This window comes from Tenrec ecaudatus, chromosome X (assembly GCF_050624435.1).
Source record: "Tenrec ecaudatus isolate mTenEca1 chromosome X, mTenEca1.hap1, whole genome shotgun sequence".
Lineage (NCBI taxonomy): Eukaryota > Metazoa > Chordata > Mammalia > Afrosoricida > Tenrecidae > Tenrec > Tenrec ecaudatus.
The window spans coordinates 39,745,828-39,767,717 of NC_134548.1; the positions used below are offsets into that span (position 1 = coordinate 39,745,828).

At 36.1% G+C, this 21,890-nt stretch overlaps 1 protein-coding gene across 1 annotated transcript in view; it reads left to right on the plus strand.

Annotated features, from left to right (window-relative positions):
- The window catches only part of CFAP47 (cilia and flagella associated protein 47), a 222,767-nt gene that overhangs the window by 167,729 nt on the left and 33,148 nt on the right, over nucleotides 1–21,890 (plus strand). The window contains exons 53-57 of the mRNA XM_075538347.1: nucleotides 1,720–1,827; nucleotides 6,682–6,793; nucleotides 9,667–9,771; nucleotides 13,752–13,908; nucleotides 17,254–17,352. Of these exons, the coding sequence (XP_075394462.1) occupies nucleotides 1,720–1,827; nucleotides 6,682–6,793; nucleotides 9,667–9,771; nucleotides 13,752–13,908; nucleotides 17,254–17,352 (581 nt within the window). The remainder of the gene's footprint in view (nucleotides 1–1,719; nucleotides 1,828–6,681; nucleotides 6,794–9,666; nucleotides 9,772–13,751; nucleotides 13,909–17,253; nucleotides 17,353–21,890) is intronic.

Sequence of the window (21,890 nt, forward strand, 5' to 3'; positions counted from 1 at the left end):
ACACAGAATAATCAGAGGGGCTTATTAGGAACAAAGTCCCTACTGGAGTCCTGCCAACTTGCGCCATGTCACTTTCTCATTGCGCTCAGAGCATAGCTCTGCGGTGGGGGTTGGGGTGAGGCCTGCATAAATGTCTTGGACCCCGATGGGGGAGCGGCTGACCTCTGAAGAGCCCGTGTCCAGTACAGATCACTTGATCTCCATCGCTCGGGACACTTCACTGCGCAGGAACAGCAGCCGGGAATTTGATCGGCTCAACTTTAGCCTTCAGCCCGTTGCACTGGGAGGACTCCGCTGACTGCCAAGTGCCCTGTGCAGCTGTGGGGCCCTTGCCCACATTCCGAATCTCTCCTAGGGCTCTTCCGTGTACATTTGAGTCCAACTGATAGAGTCTACTTCATTTCCTCTTATTTACTGCTTGTTTACATAGCGCGTCTTCTGTTTTAATCCAGACCAGTTCAGGTAAAGCTTCGTTTGTACTGCCTAAAGTTTGTTCAGCGGATTCCATTTCCTGCTAAAAGAAAGAAAATGCTCAAGGCAATCCAATGTCCTGGTGCTTGGCAGCTTCAAGCATAGAACAGGAGTTACCAGAACTCTCCGGTGGCGGAAGGTTCGCTTCCCAGGAGTAAATTTCAAAGCTGTAGTGGCAGCAGCAGTTTTACTCCTCACTGATGGACATTTGTTTGGTTGCTGATGAACAGGCGCATTCATTAAGTCAGATGGATGTGCAATAAGAGACGACAAACTGTTGAGCATTACACCTTCCTCGGGGCAGGGGGAGTTGGGGTGCTCAAGGCCGCATGGCAGCTCAGCCGGCATGCCATTGAAATGGTCCTCCAGGTGGACGCGCATGGCCAACTTTTTAAATAATATGAACCCTTGATATAGAAATGAAACTTATCGTGTTCGATACTATTCTGATAGATTGCCATTAAAACTGTAGGCCAATCTCGTCTACCTGGTGTAATTTTATGGACTTTGAGTTTGTGAGCATAACCCAGATTCTGGATTTTTCTTATCAGCATATGTTAAGTGACATAATCTTAGCAAATACGCATTGATTGCCTACTCTGATGCTATCATGGGCCTTATGTTTAACACACATAAGTATACAAAATTCCCACAGCAACCATGAGAGATAGGAATGTTCTCTTCCATCTTACAAATGGCGAAATTGAAGCTCAAAAAGTTACGTGATTTGTTAAAGTATGCGTAATAATACATGATAAAGTTGATTGATCAGGCCAGTTGTACTTTTAGACTATGCTGTATCCCAAGCTATGTTTCCCCCAGAATTAAGCACATGATGGTTATAAGGGAAACCCACTAGAACTGCAGTTAACTGATAGGGTCCATATGAAAATACACATATTTAATTCAAACTAAAATAGATTTAACCATAGCTACAAGTAGTCTTTTTCTCATAGTGCCTGTAAAACCTTTAAACTACTTATGTTTAAGCATTTGCTCATTGATTCAGCAGGCATCTGTTTCAACAGATATGAATAACCAAGCTACTGTTTTTAAGTAACAAAAATGATGACATGATTTTCACACCACAAAATGAGTTATTTCAAATGTGTCCACAATGGGGATAAAATGTGTTAAAGAGAAGTTGTCAGTGTATTTTAAACCACCTGCCTCTACCAATTTTTTTCAGCCAAATGTTTTATAAAAATAAAAATCACTAACAAGCTTTTGTATATTTCTCTCCACCAGCATTATTTTTCAGCCTGATGTAGCACTGGAGTTCTGGTATTTACTAAGAATAAATACTGACTCTCCAAAGTCAACCACCATGCCAGAAATAAAATGTGAACTTGGGAAGTAAGTTGCTTTTAATATTTAACATTATTTCATGACAGCAACATAAGGAATCTAATGGTATTTTATAATGCATTTAATATTCAAAGAAGAAAAATATTTTAAGTAATTACTTTTATTTTCTCAAGTAGGTTTGATATGAGACAACCCTGTGAACGACTTGGTGAATGCCATTATTCCACAAGAAAAATTCATATTGTCAAATCACCAAAATCAGAAAGAGTCCTTTAAATGAGTGTTTATTAAGTAGCCTTATCTGTTAGCAGCAAAGCATTCTACCAAAGTTGATGTAAAGCTCTTCCTTGGGCAATAAAAAGGGGCATAGGAGTTGGGAAGCTATTTGTTTTGGAGAAAGAGCTTCTAACAAAGAAATTGTAGGTGCCTGGTTAAACTAGACCTGGAGCCCTGGTGGTGTAGTGGGTTAGACATTTGGGTGCTAACCTCAAAGTCAACAATTTGAACCCACAAGCCACTCCATGGAAGAACGATAGAGTTGTCTCCTCCAAGATGTACAGCCTCTGAAACCCTGTCCTATAGGGTCTCTGTAAATCAGAACTGACTAAGATGGCAGTGGATTGGTTTTATCGTTTTGTTTTTAGTTAAAAAAAGGCATCTTTGATTTTTAAATTTTGGAGAGGGATTATAAATGGTGAAGAACAATTTATTCTGCTAAGGACCAGTTGGATATTTAGAACATCATTTACAGGGTCTAATGGTGAAATATTTAATTTGCTTTCCCCTAAAGTGATGACTAGCATGGTTAAGTCATCTCATGTTAACTCATAATTCTGATATCACAGGCCTTTCATGGCTCATGAGCCAGACCTTCCTCAGCTCTGATCTAGATCATTGTTTGACTTGAAAGTGGTTTTTAAGAGTCCAGTTTTCTCCAAGCTCAAGGTTCAAAGATCATTTCAGAGCAATAAATTTAGTGCGTTACCTCAACCACCATGGATTTCATAAAAATTCAAAATTCCATTCTGTTGCATATGATATTTGTTAAGATTTAATGGATGGTGATGAAGTATTTTTGGTGGGCATGGCTTTGGTTTTTTTGTTTGTTTCTTTTTTCAAACATCAATTTATTTCCTTTGGTTTTACCATTTTTGATGAGAATAAAACTGTCAGCTTTATTCTCCTTTTAAAGTAATATGTCTTTTTTTTACAGCCCTTTTAAGTGTTTCTCTTTGGTTTTCAGCAGTTAGATATTTCTAGGTTTTCTTCTCTGAACTTCTTGAGGTTCATTTAGTTTTTGAATTTGTGGAATGATACCTTCTATCAATATTGGAAAAGTATAGCTTATTTTTTTTCAAAATTTTCTTCTGCTTTATTCTTCTCCTTATAGGACTCAAAATAACACTTATCATAGATCGTTTCACTGCATCCTGGCTCCTCCTCATGTTAATTGTTAAACATTTATCACAAAAATTGCACATCTCATTGGAGGACTGAGGGTTCTGGAGGATACTGTTTTCCCTCCAGCATTTCCTTTTATTTTTTTTTGTTTTGAGTTTACCAAATACGTTGCCATATAATTCACATACCACACGATTCAATGGTTTAAACATACTCAAGAGTAGTGCCATCATCATCACAATCAAATTCAGAACAGTTTCTTCATTCTTACACCCCAAACTCATGTGCCATAGCCCTAAGAAACTGTATCTATAGATTTACCTATCTTGGGTTTTGTATAAAGAAAACATACAAACACAAAACAAACAAAAACCACAGAAAAAATAAATCCACCTAAACTAAAGCGCAGGAAAACCTCTGTTTAAAAGACAGCAAAAAATAATTGAAACTAGAACATTTTTAAAATGGGCCAAAAGGGAGAACAAATGATAGGGTTTAATTTTAGCCTAACTACGTCTGCATTAATCCATTTTCCAATACACTCTGGTAGCAAGTCTATTTATTCCCTGGTTGTTCAGAGGGAATCTCTGGAGGCTTAATCCATCCACATGGGATTCTACAAATGGATTTTAGGTTTTCACCATCATCCACAGCCAAGAATTTAAACTTGAATACAGTCCCCCTCCTCCAGGCTTGGATCTGATTATTTACAGTCCTTGCACCACCCAGGCTGATGTGCTTCTTCCTTATGAACGTAGCTGACAACTCACTTAGATGGCTGCTGGTTTTAAGAAAAGCCTTTAAGACGTCATACATTATTCTTTCTGCCAGCTAGGCACAACCACGCCTTGCTATAACACTCATATTTTCAGTGATCTCTTCCTTAGGGCAAGTATCGAGTAGGCCTCCTTCATAAGAATGATGTTTTCTTAGATTAGGGCTACTGTTAAGTGCAAGATCCAAATACATTGATGTAAGGATGATTATAATGGCTGTTGAGAACAAAGAACCAAAATTAGAATAGGATTTTCCACTATTAGAAAAAATTTTTGTATCCCTTAATGCTATAGACATCATCGACAATCCTCAATATATGTATTTGTAGCTACAATGTTTATATATAATTATTGGTAAAATTAATACTGAAAGAAAAGGTAGCTTAGGTCCAATTCAATTTAAAAAAATTCTGTTAAACAATGAGACAATCATTATTTTCATTTCATTCTTTCTAGTCTAACGTAAATGAGATTGTCTTAGGCTAGATTCTCTAGGTAAATCTGCTGCAAAAGAATTCTTTAAAGTATTGAAAAGCAAAGATTTTACTTTGAGTACTGAAGTGCCCCTGACCAAAGCAATGGTATTTTCCATGACCTCCTATGCGTGTGAAAATTGGGTATTGGATAAGGAAGACTGAAGAAGAATTGATGCATTTGAATTGTGGTGCTGTAGAAGTCCAAAGTACCATGGACTGTCGAAAGGACAAACCAATCTATCTTGGAAGAAGTACAGCCAGAGTGCTCCTTTAAGCCAAGAATAGCAAGAATTTATCTTATATGCTTGGGACTTATGGTCAGGAGAGACTAGTCTCTGGAGAAGGACATCATGCTCGATAAAGTAAAGGAGCAGTGAAAAAGAAGAAAGCCCATAATGTGATGGATGGACACAGTGACTGTAACAATGGGCTCGGGCATATGAACAATTGTGTGGATGGTGCAGGACCGTGCTGTGTTTTATTCTGCTCTGAATGGGGTCACTATGGGTCGGAACCAACTCAAAGGTATCTAAAATCAACAACAAAAGCAATATGTTCTCTAGAGAAGAAAACCAGCGAAGCTTATATATGTATATATAGAAAGGAATTTAAATCAAGAAAATGATTCACACAGTTGTAGAAGAGGGCAGTTCCAACACCACGGAGGTTCCAACCTGGAACATTCTCCTGACATGACTGTAGAGACTGATGAACCCAAGAGCAGCAGGAAGGTGACAGGCTGAACACTGCAGAAGAGAATTAATACAAGGTCTGCAGGTCAGATGGCTGCTCACTGAAAACTCTCAGGATCAGCGGGCAATAGGGGAAGTCATTGACTCAAGTCCAAAGAACCAGATATCAATAAGCCAGACCCAGTAAAAAGCAAGTGTTTTCTACTTGCATTGCAAGCAGGTCACACCCCTTAGTCAATGAATTGCTTCAGGGCTGTGAACTGAGTATGGCTGCTGTACTCTACCCTCATCTTATCTCATCATAGAATTGACAGTTAACTGGCTGTGATTAAAGTGTGTTAGCTAAAAATTAATCCACAAAAATATTAAAATGTGAAATGCCCTCCCCTCCAAAAAAAATAAAACAAAAAAATGTGTTAGGACAGGTCATAAAGTAGGTGTTAACTGACAAACAGACCACTGAGAATCATGGCCCAGCCAAGTTGACATAAAATTTTCACACAGATTCATGCAGTTTTTTTAGTTTTGGCTTTGCTTTCTGAGTTTGTGCCACTTAAAATGTTTTTATGTATTGGTAGAAGGTAAATTTCACAATTTACTTTTCAAACATTATCATATTCATTCTCAGCAATATTACTTTAATCCACCAAAATAAAAGTATATTTTACGCATTTTGTTGTTGAAATTCTGAAGTATGCTTTATTTTATTTCATACTTTCAAAAAGCATTGACAACTCTTCACATTTCTATTTTTTTCTAAGCAATTTAAAACACTCTATTGATTTATTTTATTTCTCATCATGAGGGCATTGAGGACATATACTTAAATTTTCTTCGTGTCTTTTTGAAACCTGTAAACTATTTTAAATTTGTTTTTATATAGCAACTGAACTCTAGTATTTAATCAAAAGAGAGAAACTATTAAATAGACAATGTACCAAATTATAGATATCTGAAAAACCCGTTGAAAGTAAACGTATAGAGTTGGTACCACAACATGTGAAGTAATTAAGATGCTACAGCCTGAGGTTTAAATGTTGATTAAATTTGAAGAACTCAATTTCATGGAGTACATAAAAATTTAGCTGGATGATTGATTAAAATTTAGAAGACCATGGCCAGCTTCCTATTTCTCTCTAAATAACCTTTTATAGTAGTAAAGTTAGCTACATGTCATCTAAATAAATTGAAAACGAAGAATGGATGGTCTCTATATTACTAAATGTTATGTTTTATTTAAGTATAACCAAATATAAAGCATGTATCTCTCACTTAGTTATGTAAACAACTGCAAGGATTCACATATAAACAATTTTCTATCTCAATTAATGACAACTGTGTTAGAAACTGACCTGGTCAACAAAATAAATTGAAATGTTGAAACCCAAATCACTGAATGCTGTTAAAATTCAAGTTTTGCATCAACCATGAACATCAAATTTGTTTCTCAATGATGTTTGAACATTTTAGAAAAAGGTTGTTAGTTCATGATGATCATTTAATTTTGAAACTCCATAAGTAATTTTGAAACTTAATTTTCTTTCATTTTTCTCCTAGGTGTGTCGTACAGACCATTCCCTTGACCAATCCTACACATGAAACATTAGTAGTTGAAGCCGTAAATAACAATCCTGGAGATTTCATTCTAGATATTGATCCAAAATGTCCAGTAAGTACATTGAGAAAACCAACTAACCCACCACTGCTAGGATATTTAATAATTATGATTTGATGATACCCTAGAATATTGTCATAGAATTATTAAGGTTGATATTTTCTAAAATTTAAAAATACTGATTTTTATGTTACTAAAATGTTGATTTATCAAAAACCAATATTATGTTTATATAATTATTTAATAATATGCATCTAAGAGTTACAATCATTCTAAATAAACTGGTTATGTACTGTTTTTGAGCATTTTAGGAATCAATTTATGAAACAGTCTACCAATAATATGATTTTGACTCGGCATTTCTGATGTGTGTCCAAAGTCCCAGGAGATCAGTTCTTTTCAAACTCTCCTGAGGTTCTGCTCACATCCCTACTCATTTCCAGACTCTGCCCCTGTCTCTCCTTCTGTCCCATTTTTTCAGACCTGGGTCCAGGTCAGTGACTAAGATCAGTTAATGGGCCTCCATGACTTTTCTCCTTCTGCTTCATAAAAAGATTGGAACTTTACCATGACCATGACTGCTTCCAAAATCTATACCAAACAATTAACTGAATGCTCACAACAATATACTTTAGGGTAAAACTTAGAATAATGCTTACAATAAAGTATTTTAATCAAAGAGCCTCACATGAATCATGAAGATTCTAAGTAGTTATGATGTTCAGACAGTGGCTTTTTAAAAAATCTTCCTAAGAAATCGACAATATAATTTCTTTGTCTTCTTAACACCTATTTTGTAAACCCCAGTTGGCAAATAATATCATGATAGGAAGTTATTTGTCAGCTCCCAGAATGTGCCAAACTGTGGTGGTTGTTGTTAAGTGCCTGGGTCAGTTTGAACTTACAAGGCAGGACAGCAAAAGGGAGTATTTCCTGGTTCTGCAAAATCCTCTCAATTGCTTCAGCATTTTAGCCCATGGTTGCAACCAAGGTATTCATTTGTTTTATCGAGGGGCCAGAAAAAAATGAATATATCTTGGAAGAAGTACAGCCAGAAATGTTCATTCGAATTGAGGATGGTGAGACTTCACCTCATGGTGAGATCTCACTTCGTATATTTTGGACATGTTATCAGGAGGGACTAAGTTCCTGAAGAAGGATATCATTTTTGGTAAAGCCGAGGGTCATTAGATAAGAAGAAAGCACTCAAAGGGAAGGATGGACACAGTGGCTACAACTTGACAACAATGGTGAGGCTAGCATGGGACCAGGCAGTGTTGCAGTGATTCCTTCTGTTGTACATATGGTTGCTATGAGCCCGAAAAGACTCCACAATACTTAATAACAAATGCTACCAATGTCCCTTGGGTCAATTCCAGCTGTGTCATGATAATCCTCGGTGTTAGGTTTGGAATTGCGTTTCAGAGAGCTTTCTTGTCTGTGCCTTTCCAAAGCAAATCACCAGAATTTTTTTTTTAAGTTTCCTTTTGGTGGACTCAAACTACCAATCTTTTGGTTAGCATCTGAACATGTAACCATCCTTGCCATGCATATAGATAAACAGAGTGAAAGAAAGAGAATCAGCTATTTTAATATGTTCCAAGTTGTAAAACATTCTTGTTTATTTTGTATAATACTTAAATTTAACTTATATTCAGAAAGTGTATCCATAAATATTTGAACTGCCAGAGGAAAAATAGTCCAAGATAAAGTATTTGAAGCAGTAAAACTGGATGTATATAATGAGGGTATAACCTTGTTACAAATATTTAACTGTTTGTTTGAACTTTTTATGATCATTATTAGTTTTTATTGAGCTCCAAGTTCTACATTTTAAGCCCTACTAAATTGAAACCTTAGTTTTTCAAAGGTTAACAGTCAAAACATATTAATGAAAATAGTTGACTAATTTTTGAGATGCATACTGTAAATGATAGTAAATAATATATTATTCTCAGTCCAGCTTTCTGAGTACATTAAGTACTCAGCCCACCACCCCCTTACGTGTGATAATCACTGACTTTTTTCACTGTCCCTAAATAGTTCATTCAAATTCATACTGACTGAAACCAAAGTAAAACTAATGCCATCAAGTCAATTCTGACTCATAGCTATTCTGTAAAAAAAAAAAAAGTCAACTCGATGCCATCCAGTTAATTTTGATTCACAGTGACCCAGTAGCGCAAAGTAGAACTGCCCATGTAGTTTTCTGAGTCTGTAAATCGTTAAGGGAGTAGAAAGCTTCATTGGTCTCTGGAGGTGCAGCTGGTGGGTTCAAACAGCCAACCTTATCATTCAAAACCCAGCACGTAAACCACTATACCACTAGGGCTCATTAGCCTACCCGGAGACCAGAATGAAATTGCTCCATGGGATTCCCCAAAGTATAAATCTTTATGAAAGCAAACTGTTTTCTTTCCCCACTGAGCAGCTAGTGAGTTCAAACTACGGAACTTTCAGTTAGTAGCCCAATATTTAACTCTTGTGCCACCAGCAGACTCACATTCTTCCAGCAGATTGCGATCTTGTTCCCAATGTGTGTGGTAGAAAGATGAGGAAAACTTCGTTGACCACTAAAGAAGGTCTTCCACCTGCTCATATTTTGACTCCAAGCATACAGCTTAGAGTCTTGGTGGTTTGTTGGGAACCATGGCATGGTTGATGAACTATGGGCTTAAGAATAAAAGGCATTTTTCTTTATTTGTGGTTTTATCTCAACTTACAAAATTAAGCCTGATTTAGTTTTACACAGCATGTAACTTCATATGACCGGCGTCTTGGGGTGAACGTGCAGTGAGCATTAGCCAACACTCTCTATCGCAGGCCAATTTACCAGTGCCACAAGCGAAAATGGGAGCAGAATGCATGCAAGGCATCACAGGGTAGTGACTATTGTTTCTCTCTTGCTTCTTTGTGTATCTGCCCAGCTTACCATCCAGCCTTATACCACCTCAGAAGTAGCTGTGTATTTCCATCCATCTGGACTAGGTAGAATGTCCCACAAAGCTGTCATCAACTTCAGCTGCTCCCAGGTATGATGTGCTTGAACAAAGCCAAATTAATGACATTACAAAATCTCTGAATGTTTATGGTTTTAGATTGCTTAAATGAGGAAGAGTCAACATCCAGATTTGAAAGATCAATAATTTAATGTAATGCCACATCTCTGACATTGTTTAATCTTTGGACTTGGGTTTTATTACTCAGCTTTTCATGAATGTAGTTATAAAGATGTAGAAATATGATGTGTTTATTTGTACTATGTTTCCACTCTATTTAATCTGTATCATGTACTTGAATAACAATAATAATAATAAAATATAATACTCATAATTTTAAGTACCTATAAATACACATATGTCACTCTAAAGTTTACTTCAGTTCATTTGCGCCATGGTCCTATTATGGAAATATTTTTATTACAATCCTATTACACACATTAAGAAGCTCCGACAGAGAAGGGAAGCAGTAAGGCTGAGCTGGGAGCTGAACGCAGGGTGCCTGCCTTTAGCTCATTTCAGGACTGCTTTGCACAGCTTTCTACTTATTTGCCCAATGATTGTAATGTTCTTAGTGCCAACAAAAATTTATATAATATTATACTCATATAATTTTATTGCCGTTTACTTCTTTAAGTCTTCACTGGAAGGAAAGTATATGGAGAGGTATGTGTTTTATATCTGAGGGCATGAAGAAGCCACAATCCCAGCCATTGGAGGGGCTGTGGAATCAAATACATTGCAGGGTTCCTAAGTCAGTACAGGGCCTGTGGCTAACTGTAGTGTTGTCCTGTTTAAAAACGGTGTACTCCATCTTCAGAAAAATGAGATTGTTCCATTGCCTCAAGTATAACTGACATACAAGGGGCTTCAAAAAGCTGATGGGAAATTCCCATTAACTTTATTTTCCAAGAACTCTCTGAAGCCATCTTTTATATATGACTTGGAACAAACACTGGAAGGAAATTTAGTTCTCAGAAATAATATCAAAAGCCAAAGTAACCCTTAAAACAGAGCAGGCAGTATAGTAGTGATTATTATTTTAACATGATACACTTTTAAGTGCTTCATAGGAGGGATAAAGCCACAACTGCTTCTGAGCCTTTTGACTTAGATCAAGTGTAGGAGGGATAGAGCTCCTTCCTCTTAATTATTGAGGACAATTTTATTACTCACATTTCTATAGAAATCACCTCTTTTTAAGGATTGTTTGGCAGGTCAGCATCTTAAGAGCTTTAGAAAAATCCAATTAGAAGTTAAAAGGGATAGTGTTTATCAAACACAGAAGACATTAAAGAAGTAAATAATCAACTCAATCTTGTGTGGACCAGTTGAGCACTGATGCTTCATTTCAGCAGGCTTATAGGAGCCTGCTTTGGCTAGACTTGAATCAATAACTCATCCTTTGAGCCACTGGGTCCAGCCCCCTTTGACCTATTGAATGCATTGTTCTGACTTTTTTGATTTTCTTCCTGTTCTTTTTATCCCTGAATCATGTATGTTTTCCTCTTTTGTTTTAATTTACCCAGCCAGTGCTCTTTGATAACAAAACCAGTTCACTGTAAAGTATTCATTGAATGAACTTTTGGAAATATAGTATAGGTCATGTTTATGCAGTCCTCTTAGGAAATTTTCGTTTGTGTGTTTTTAAACTAAAACTCCAGGGTTTATTTTTCTAGGTCTAAAGTTTTGCAATAAATTTTCATCCATGGTTGGGTGGTAGTGGGCAGGGGGAGGAGTGAGGTTAAATACATATTTTCTCCTTCTCTTGATTTCATTTTCATCGATTAAATGTGTCTGAGCTGACACAGCTGAGTAGCTGACTTGTCTAAAATCAGCTTTGCAGTAAGGATAAGCTTTAACTTTCTCTGATTGGGCCTGTTCACTGAACTGCAGGAAACAACGATGAGCTATTGTTCATTTCATGTGCTTTGGGTTTTGTTCCACGTTAAGGGCTCTACATTGCCAAACTCAACTTTAGATCACAGTTGTTTTGTGTACATTTTGCATCCTCAAATTAATTTGGTTGGAACATCACAACGGCACACATATTGTGAGCACATACTGTGACCCCGGACTCTCCAAATGAGATTGTGTTACTGCACGTGGGGAATAATAGGAGTCAGCAAATGTGGGAATTATGGGCTGCATTTGATCTCAAACATCTGTTCAAGGTTTCCTTTGTTCAGTTTTAGATGCCCTGTTTTATTTTCTAATCATTCGCTTCTTTATTTCATTCATTTTGATTATGCGACTTGCTTGACCTAAAGGCCAGAATAACTAAAGTGAAGGAGGACAATGTAAACTTAAAGAAGTTTTATAATCTCGCATCAGTCCATGCTTCTTGTAACATGTGTGTTTGGAAAGTCCTGTTGGTTCTGACATGCTCTGCTCAACATCCAACCAAATTTAATCTTACTGCTACTTGTTTTCCCATTATGAAGCTTCGAAAGGTCTTGATTTTCCTTCTTTATAAAACTTTGAGATTCTGCTGGACTAAAATGATTGTATATTTTATTTTAAATGCTTATACTTAGGAGGTTGCTTTTTCATTTCCCTCTGCACCCAAGTGGGTATCTACAGCAATGCTAGGGCATCTGTTCGGTGTTAGTGTTCAATAATGGCAGAATAAAATTTGACATAGAAGAACAGTAGAGATATCCTATGCTATGCCACTTGTGGGAAGAGAAAAAAACTTGCACTCCAGAACTTTCCGTTTGTATTTTGGCTAAATCTCAGTAGTTGTAAGTCAACGAATTTCTGTCACCCAGAAATTATTTGAAAAGTAACCAAAAAGAAATAATTCATTTAAATGAGTTGTTAATTAAACATTTATGTTTGCTTTCAGTCATTTAGTTATGGAGCATAACTGAACATATTGTGAACTTATATTATATCAAAAAACTCTAAAATTAATGCAGTCACTAAAACATTTATAAAATATAAGTTTATTTGTAGTTATATATAGCTTGATAGATGACAAAGATTGTAGCTAGATAGATAGACATTACCTACAATTTTCCATACTCAGAGAAACTTTTTATGGATTTTGAACCACTACTTTTCCTAGTATAGCGCCATCTTTACACAGGTTTCTTCATTTTGTTGGAATGTGTTTGGAAACATTTATATATTTTGGGAAGTATAAACTGAGTTATTGTTGACTGAGGTATTTTAGGTAACTTCTTTTTTTTCATTGTTGTAAAAATAAAGGTAAGACAACATTGGCCCATTCAGCACTTTTCATTCATACTATTCAGTGGCATTAATGACCTCTTCATTCATCTGTAAAAATGTGAAATGTTCAGTGCAGAAGTAGGGAATGCCTAGAAAATTAGTTGCAGTCTCCTGTAATCTCAAACCAAAGCACATCACTGCCACCAAGTCAATTGAGATGCTTTTATGCTCAATGAATAGAAAAAGAACATTTGGGGGCAGAATTTTGCAATGTGATGCAACTGAAGTAAAAATAATTTTTAAGATAGCAAACAAAGTAAATGCCATTGGGTCGATTCTGACTCCTAGTGACGGGATCCTGCAGAGTGGAACCACCCCTGTGGGCGTCCAAGGCTGTGAATCTATACGGGAGTTCAAAGCTTCAACTCTCTTCCTCGGAACAGCTGGTGGGTTCAAACTGCTGACCTGTTGGTTAGCATCCCAACCAGTAACCCACTACCCCACCACGGACTCCCCTATATTATCTTCTTTACACAATTTTCAAGTCACACTTACAGATAATTTGAACAGAGAACACACATTAAACTACGTAATGGAAATAAATAATATGGTCTGAAGTTATATACATTTGCTTTTAAAGAGACTTCTGTATATGTTGCATATCAGTTGATTATTCAATTAAATAAAAAATAATATGGAAAAGAAAATAAGGCACACATTAAAAGATTAACGCAAAATGTATTTTCTGAAATTGTAGGTATATTAAATATCTTCACCATAGCCAATACAATGTATATGTGTAAACAAATATGTTATGCATGTTTTTCTTTAAACAGTTCAAAGATTGGAAATTTTTCCTCACTGGGGTGGGACTCTTCCCTGAGCCTCTAAAGACAGAACATGTTACAACATTTCTCCATCTTCAGTCATCGGTTGTTATACATTTCACTAATCCCACTCATGAAGATGTTTTCATCAATGTTTCATTAACAAGTAAGCTCTTTTTCTTATGTTTCACAGGTAGTATTTCATATCTGTTAATCAAACATTTCTTTTCCAGAATTAAATAGTTTAGACTTAGTATACATTTTAGAGGTCTCTCCCCTTCAAAACCCACATCCATCAAGTGAGTTCTGACTCATCACAACCCTACATGGGACTTCGGAGATTGTAAATCCTCTCAGCTTTCTCCCATGGAGAGACTGGTGGGTTTGAACCACCAACCTTGCAATTAACATTAGAGATGCCTAGGTGGTGCAAACAATTTGCACTCCTATGCTAAATGAAAGTCGACTGTTCAAACTCCCTCAGCAGTCGGGAGCAAGAAATGGCTTACTTTAATTAAATAAAAAATAATATGGAAAAAAGGAAAATAAAATACAAAAAAATGTTAAGGTTTTCTACTCCAGTAAAAAATTACACTATCAGAAACCCACAGCGTATAAAAACAGAACACATTTCTCCATCTTCCGTCACTCAACTATGAGATGGGAAACAAGTCACACAGAATACCTAAAACAAAGACTATTCCATGAAATTCAAGTTACATAGTTGCTAAAATTGTAGACTAAAACAAGTATCATTTTATGTTTCTCGTCTGACTAAATGGAAAATGTAGGTAACCTGGATCTCGAACTTGAATTTTTTTATTTAATTATTTTAAAGTGTAGGCATGTGTTTATGCAACCACCTGACAGTTCCCAGGGGGCAGTATCACCCACTTTGGAAAACACTGTCTTAGAACAAGGTCTTTCTCCAACATAACCTCAAAGTACTCAAAATGACTCCCGGTGGTGTACTGGTTAGGTGACAATGAGTTTGAGTTGTGAACCTCAAAGTCGTTATCACATGTGTAGATCTAACATTGATTTAATACGTATATATAATGTGAAAATAAATATAACAGCCTAAGTAGGATGAGAAATAAACTGGTAATCATTTCAGTGCTCCAACTTTCCTACCAACCATTCCAAATTTCCCAGCAAATAACTAAACACTAAGATGTGAGAAAGTTATTGAGAATAATTGTAATGAATGTTAATTGAAATTTTGGAAAGCCCAAGTCAGTTTTGTTGCGTATTGTTCTACAATATACTGTTTCCTCATCATTCAATCGAGAGTAAATCCTTTTCATGAGAACCACATAGGAGACACACTATACTTCTCATTGCAATGCATCAGGAGGCACAGAATGTTAGTCTCCTTATTGGGGATGCTCAGTGTGCTCACTTGGTTGAGGTTCTCTCTGACAAAATTTTTTACCCGGTAAAGGTAAACTTTTGTTTATACATTTTAAAATATAATTATGTTATTGCTGAGGTTGAAAATATACACAACAAAACATACATCAATTCAGCAATTTCTAAATTAAACTATAATTAATTGGTATTGGGGGATGATCCTATGAGATGGCATGAATGATCTCTTCTCATTCCTATGCCATCCATCCCATTTCAGCCTACAGTGTAGGTAACTCTCTTAATTTGATTCTACTTAATCCACGCTGGTCTTTTTGAAAAAAACACATGTACAGGAATAAGTTCCTATAGGCACATACATAACCCATCTTTTTTTCAGAGATAATATACTAATACACCTGAAATTTGCTTATGTCACCTAACAGTACATCTGAATTCCTTGTAAAGCAGTTAATAGACACTTTTTATCCATATCTTTGATTTTATTAATGTCATTTTGTTTTAGAACCAGTTATATACAGTCTTCTAATATATTGGCCATTTTAATATTTAGATCTCTAAATAATGAATCCATGAATGGCCTTATATGTATCTTGTTTCATGCTTGAAGAGATAGATATTTAAGATAAAGAGCCCCGGTGCACTAATGATTAAGCACTTGCCTTCTAATAAAAGGTCAGCTGTTCAAATCCATTCGAAGCTCCACCTTAAAAAGAAGTTGTACTTTGCTTCCATATGAATTGGAATCAACTCATAGTAATGGAGTTGATATTTAAGATACAATTCTAGAAGTAGGATTGTTGGGCAAAACAGTAAATGCATATAAGGTACTATTGTCTCCATTATTCTTTTCAAGAACAGCTTCAACTGGTGTCTGATACATTATACATAAAATTAGTTGTATCTTTTCTCAAGAGGCTTTTATCTTTTAACTATAAAATGTTCAAAAGCAAAGATGGTACTTTGAAGACTAAGGTACACTCCTGATCCTAGCCATGGTATTTTGCATTACTCATTTGCATACAAAAGCTAGACAGTGAGTATGAATGACTGAAGGATTGGTGTCTCTTTATTACGGTACTAGTGAAGAATATCGAATGAAAAAAAGTCAAATCAGTGTTGGAAGAAGTAGAGCCAGAATGCTCCTTAAAAGTGAGGATGGCAAGATTTTGTCTTATATTTTGGACATATCAACAGGAGGGGCTGTGTCTGTAGAAAGATATCATCCTTGTTAAAGTGGAGGGGCAGCAGAAGAAAGAAAGGCCTTTAATAAAGTGGACTGACATGGCTATAATACTGGTCTTAAACATAGCAATGTTTCTGAGGATGGCACAAGTCAGCACAGGGACATTGTTTCCTTCTGATGTACATGGGGTTGCTATACGTTGAGACATTCTGAGGGCACCTAACAATATTTTATGGTCTCACCAAAAGCAAGGACTTATTATGTAATCATACCCAGCAAGTATGTCTGGACGATTGATTGTTATATATTTTGTATTTTATACTTTATAGTTAACATTATACTTTATACTTAACATTATACAATGTATGCAAGTATACATTTCATACTTAACATTAAAGCTGAGTAAATGTTAATTTGCACATAAAGTGGCATAAAAGAACTCTGGTCTCATAGTGGTTATGAGTTGGGCTGCTAATTGCAAGGTCATCAGTTCAAAACCAAGAGTTACTGCCTTGGAAACCACTGGGACAGTCCTACCCTGTCCTATAAGGTCCCTATGAGTCAGAATCAACTTGATGGCCATGACATTTTTGTTGTTGTTGTTGTATGGAAAATTTCATGAATGTTTATGCATTTATGTGTAATACAAACTATGATCATGAATTCACAGAGGGTCTCAATATTATTCATTCAATTTGAAGTAGTTTATATTAAAATTCAAAACTTATTAGTTGATTTATGAAAGTTTATCAAATTAAAGGGAAACCAATTTACATTGCCAATATGTTGTTCAAAAGCAAATGTCAATGAAATCACATTTAAAATATATTTTTTAAATGTTACTCTCAGAAGTCTTCCATTAAGAGACATTTGATTACTTTTTAACCTCCACGAGTATTTTTCTGTTTGAAGAACGTTGATGTCTAATATCTTTTAATTTATTATTTTTATTAGATCAGGAATCATTCGAGGCACTCAGCCTCGATCCTTACTGGAATGACTACTTGCATCACCATTCTGCTTTTAGATTTAGCTCTATGAGCAGTCTACGAGGTATGAGCTTTCTACCTTATATTCTGTTATTCTTGTGTTGTTGCATTTAACAGATAATGAAATATTTGTCTGTTCTAATAAGCATTTAATATAAATTCAAGATATATAATTGTAAATTTATGAAGCAAATTTTAATAATTTGATAAAAACCAGAGGTAGTGGAACCTAGTACATCTATTGAATTTGGTTGATATGTATGTATATATTGTCATTCTCTTGATTTTCCATTCGATAGAACATAAGATGTGACTTACAAAATAGTGTCTGCTTGAGATGTTGAGTAGTACAATGTCATAGCACTTAATGCATGGGGGTGTTTATGTGTTAGACTGCTAACCTCAAGGTCAACCATTTAAAACCACTAGCCCCCTCCAAGGGTGAGAGCTGAGGCTTTCAACTCCCATCAAAAGTTATAGTCTTGGATCCCAAAGAAGTAGTTACACATGTCCTACATGTCGGGGCACTAGAAGGCAGAATAAACTGGATGGCAATGAGTATAAGTGCCGAACATAGATCCCGCTGCATGGGAGTGCAGCTGCTGCACTCCCCAGTAGCAGGTTTCCTGTGCATCATCTCAGTCTCCACCTAAGTGTACCAACATTTTGTGCTATGTATGACTAAAGAACATGAGTAGGAATGCTATCTGCACACATTTCATGAGTTTTCTTTTGAAAATTTTAGTGCATTTATGAAGTTCTTAAATAAAAGTGAACTCTATATAGTTAGAGCTTGAACTAGATTACAACTTTAAACATTGACTTTTTCCCATTGCAAGAAGCACTCCAACCCTGTGTGTTCCAGTAAGGGGAAAAAAAGTGTTTTCTAAGGGTTTTCTTCCTTAGAATGAATTCCAGACTACTATAGTTAGATACTTTTTGGGGTTCATTGCTCGTTTACTAACATTCATAACTAATAACATGAACCAGACAGGAGGAAACCCAACAGTTTTCTTGTCGGTGAAGAAGCTTTACTTACAGGATCTCCATTTTAAATCTCATTCTCTCCCACATATTTAATTAAGTCAAGTAGGCAAAAATGAGACCAAGGTGTAAGTGAATGTTGAGTTCAGAAGACATCCTAGAAAGTCAACACATGTTGAATACTTGCAGTTATTTTTTCTCTCTTATTGAGAAGCAATCAAATGGCACTACAAATTTTGAAATGTACCATTTTTTTCCGGATCTTCTGTGCAACATTTTAAAAACAAGTTGGTGGACGCATAACATTAGTCCAGTTGATTTTGACTCCTTGCAATCCCATGTGACAAAGTATAACTGCCTGTAGCATTCCCTAGGCTCGAATCTTTATAGGAGCAGATATACAGGCCATCCTCCCACAAATTCTAAATTAGATGTTAGTTTACAAATCTAAATACATGTAAAATTAGATTTAGGGCTTTCAGAAAGAAGTCAAGATGCAGAGATTGAGCTTCAGACTTGTAGTCAGAAAAATCTGTTCTGAGTTTGGCTATAACATGTCTAAGCTGTGTTTGCTTGGACCTTCCTGGACTCCATTTTGAACATTAACTTATCAATTTTACTTAACAGGTTAATTTTATACAAACACAATTGTGCGTGTGAAAAAATGTTAAATGAAATTATATATGAAGTTAATAGCATTATTTGTGCAAATGATTATTTGCTCCCATCAAGATTTATAGTCTTACAAATCGTATATAGAGTTGCTGTAAGTGAGAATCAATTTGATGCAAGTGGTTTGGGTTTGGTTAATGAGAAATTCGGGTTGACAGTGATTAAGCTGCTTGGCTGCTAACTAAATTGACAGAGATTTGAATCCACCAGCCAAGTCACAGGAGAAAGAGAACTGAAATTGTAGGAATACCAGCTGGCTCAACATCTTAGCAAAGCTGGTGCCTACAGATAGTAAGCCCTGATGTACTTGGGTGGAGAATTGGGACACTGAACGTGCTTTGGGAAGATAGTGGCGAATCGTGTGGTGTTGAAGATACAGGGAGAATGGCACCCTTCTTGAAAGTTCTTTCCCCAAAAAAATTCCACTGGCATTCACAGAAAAGACTGGAGAGACTAGTCAGGAATCACACTTGTTCTGAAGACATGGAGAGGAAGAAAAGCAGCTTCTCTGGAGGAAAAGAAAAGCAGGCTGTGAAATTCTTCTGAACTCTTCTCCCTAGAGAAGCGGCTTTCAGACTATTTGGGGAAAATTCAGGATATGTTTCAATTTTTTCCACAGACTGTAAAACTATGCTGTATTCCTTATGGAACACGTATCTTAACCTTTTCACAGTCTGCGCACTTGTTATTGCCATGAGATTGAATCCATTTGACAGTAGCTAACAACAATAGAAAGAACAACAAATACGGTAACATTTAGTCTATTCCAGAACACTCATTTCAGCTGGGGGAAAGGAAAAAGACGAGGGAGAAGTCTATTACTGCTGAAGTCCAATAGTATGATCTCCCTTTTGACCTATTTTATATTTGTTCCTGTTTTTAATATTTTTCCTGTAATACTGAGATTTTTCCCTCTTTTATATTATCGTTGTTGGATATATTTATTTATTTATGTTTCGTATCTTTTTCTCTATTTGAAATCCAAAATAGGTAAATTTACAGAGAGTTGATATGTCTATAAAATGGTAAATTCGCATTAGGGGGAAAAAAAACCCTGGATATCCTTTTGTATTTTGCCATCAAAGAAAACAAATTCAAAATTGTTAAAACATGTTTAAACAGTATCTAGTTTGAGGCACTTAGAAGGATAAAACATCAGATTGAAAGAGCCCCTATCAGAGCAATATGAATTCTGCTAAAGTTGAATCAAGAAAAGAGAACAAATTTATGGTGAAGCTTCAGTGGAATATGGTGAAAATCACTGATGATTTATGAAAATCCTATGTGAACAATGTCACAAAGAAATCAGCAGTTTACAAATGGGTAACTTATTTTAAGAGCCCTGGTTGTGTAGTGGTTACGCATTGGGCTGTGATCTGCATGGTGAGTAGTTTGAAACCACCAGCATCTCTGTGGGAGGAAGACTGGGCTTTCGACTCCCATTAACAGTTAGTCTCAGAAACCCTCAGGGGCCCACTATGGGTCAGCCTTTACTCGATTGCAGTGAGTTTGGTTTTGGAAACAGTGTTCAAGATGAAGCCCACAGAGGTAGAACATCCACATCATTTTAATTTGGGAAAAACAATCGTGCCCTTGCTCTAACTGAAGTGGACCTAGATTAACATGAGAAACAATAGCCGTAGACATCTCCATTGGTTCACTCAACACAAGTCTGACTGAAAATTTTAAGTTGCATCATCTTAAAACTATTGTGCCCAGATCAGCTGCAATAAAAAATTTAAACCGGTGAAATCAAGATTCTGAAACTTCTTGGAAGAATCTGATCAGGAGATTGAACCAGTACAATCCTGAAGACAAAACACAATCACAAATTAAGAGATGGAAGTGATTCAGTTCAAGCAAAAGTAGACTAGTGAAAAGTTCGTGGCAACAGTATTTAGTGCTGTTTTTAATGCTCAAGGTATTTTGCCGTTTAGTTTGGGGAGGGCAGAGAACAATAACAATCTTGTTTTGAGAGTGATTTGAGAAAATCAGCCAAAGCTTTAGCTGGAGGATGCCCTGGAAAGCTTTATCCAAGGGTCCTTCTTTACCAGAATCATGCCACTACTCCTGCCTCCTATCAGTAAGGGCATTTGGGGAGAGTTTTGACGGAAAAGCATTAGGCTCTCACCTTACACATCTGATTTGACGTCTTCTGACTTTGTTTCCTAGTCTGAAAAACTAAAAACATAAAAATCTCTTTTAATGACATCCATTCTTCCTCAGTTAACAATATGTTAAAGAGACTGTATTGACATGATTAAATTCTCAGTACCCTTTAATCTTTAGGAATAGACTGGCTTGTATCCTTACTTAACAAAAGTGTCTTGACCTTGACATAGCATTGTTGAGAGCTAAAGTTTATATGCTTATTTTGAACCTTTTAATTCCATTTTTTCTATGAAGACTTTTTTTGGGGAAAATACATGTAAGGCATAAAACTAGAACGGCCAGAGGAACAATAAATATAAGAAGGGATCAGGGGGACATGGTACCAGCATAACAATAAGGCTTAATAAAAACAACACAGAATACTGTCCTTACGAATCCCACTACCAGGCTAATAAGCCCTCAAGTATCTCTGAACGAGTCACAACAGACAGACTCACTATTGAGGTACAGCAAGAAAATACAAAAGAGAGAGCACATCAAGCATTGAGAAAAATATATTGACATACTAGCCCCACAGTAAATAAAATGTACCACTCTCAGTAAAAACAACAAATTGAAGCATACAAAGGGTAAGACTAAATAAATATATAACAACGCACAAGAGAAAAAAAGTCATCAGAATCAAACTGACATAACACATTTGTTGGAACTGACTGGTAGGCTATTCAAAATAATGATGACTGTAGTGGTGCTATTGGGTAAACATTGTACTGTGAATACGCAAGGTTGGTGGTTCAAACCCACAAGCCACCCCAGAAGCAATAGATGTGGCTA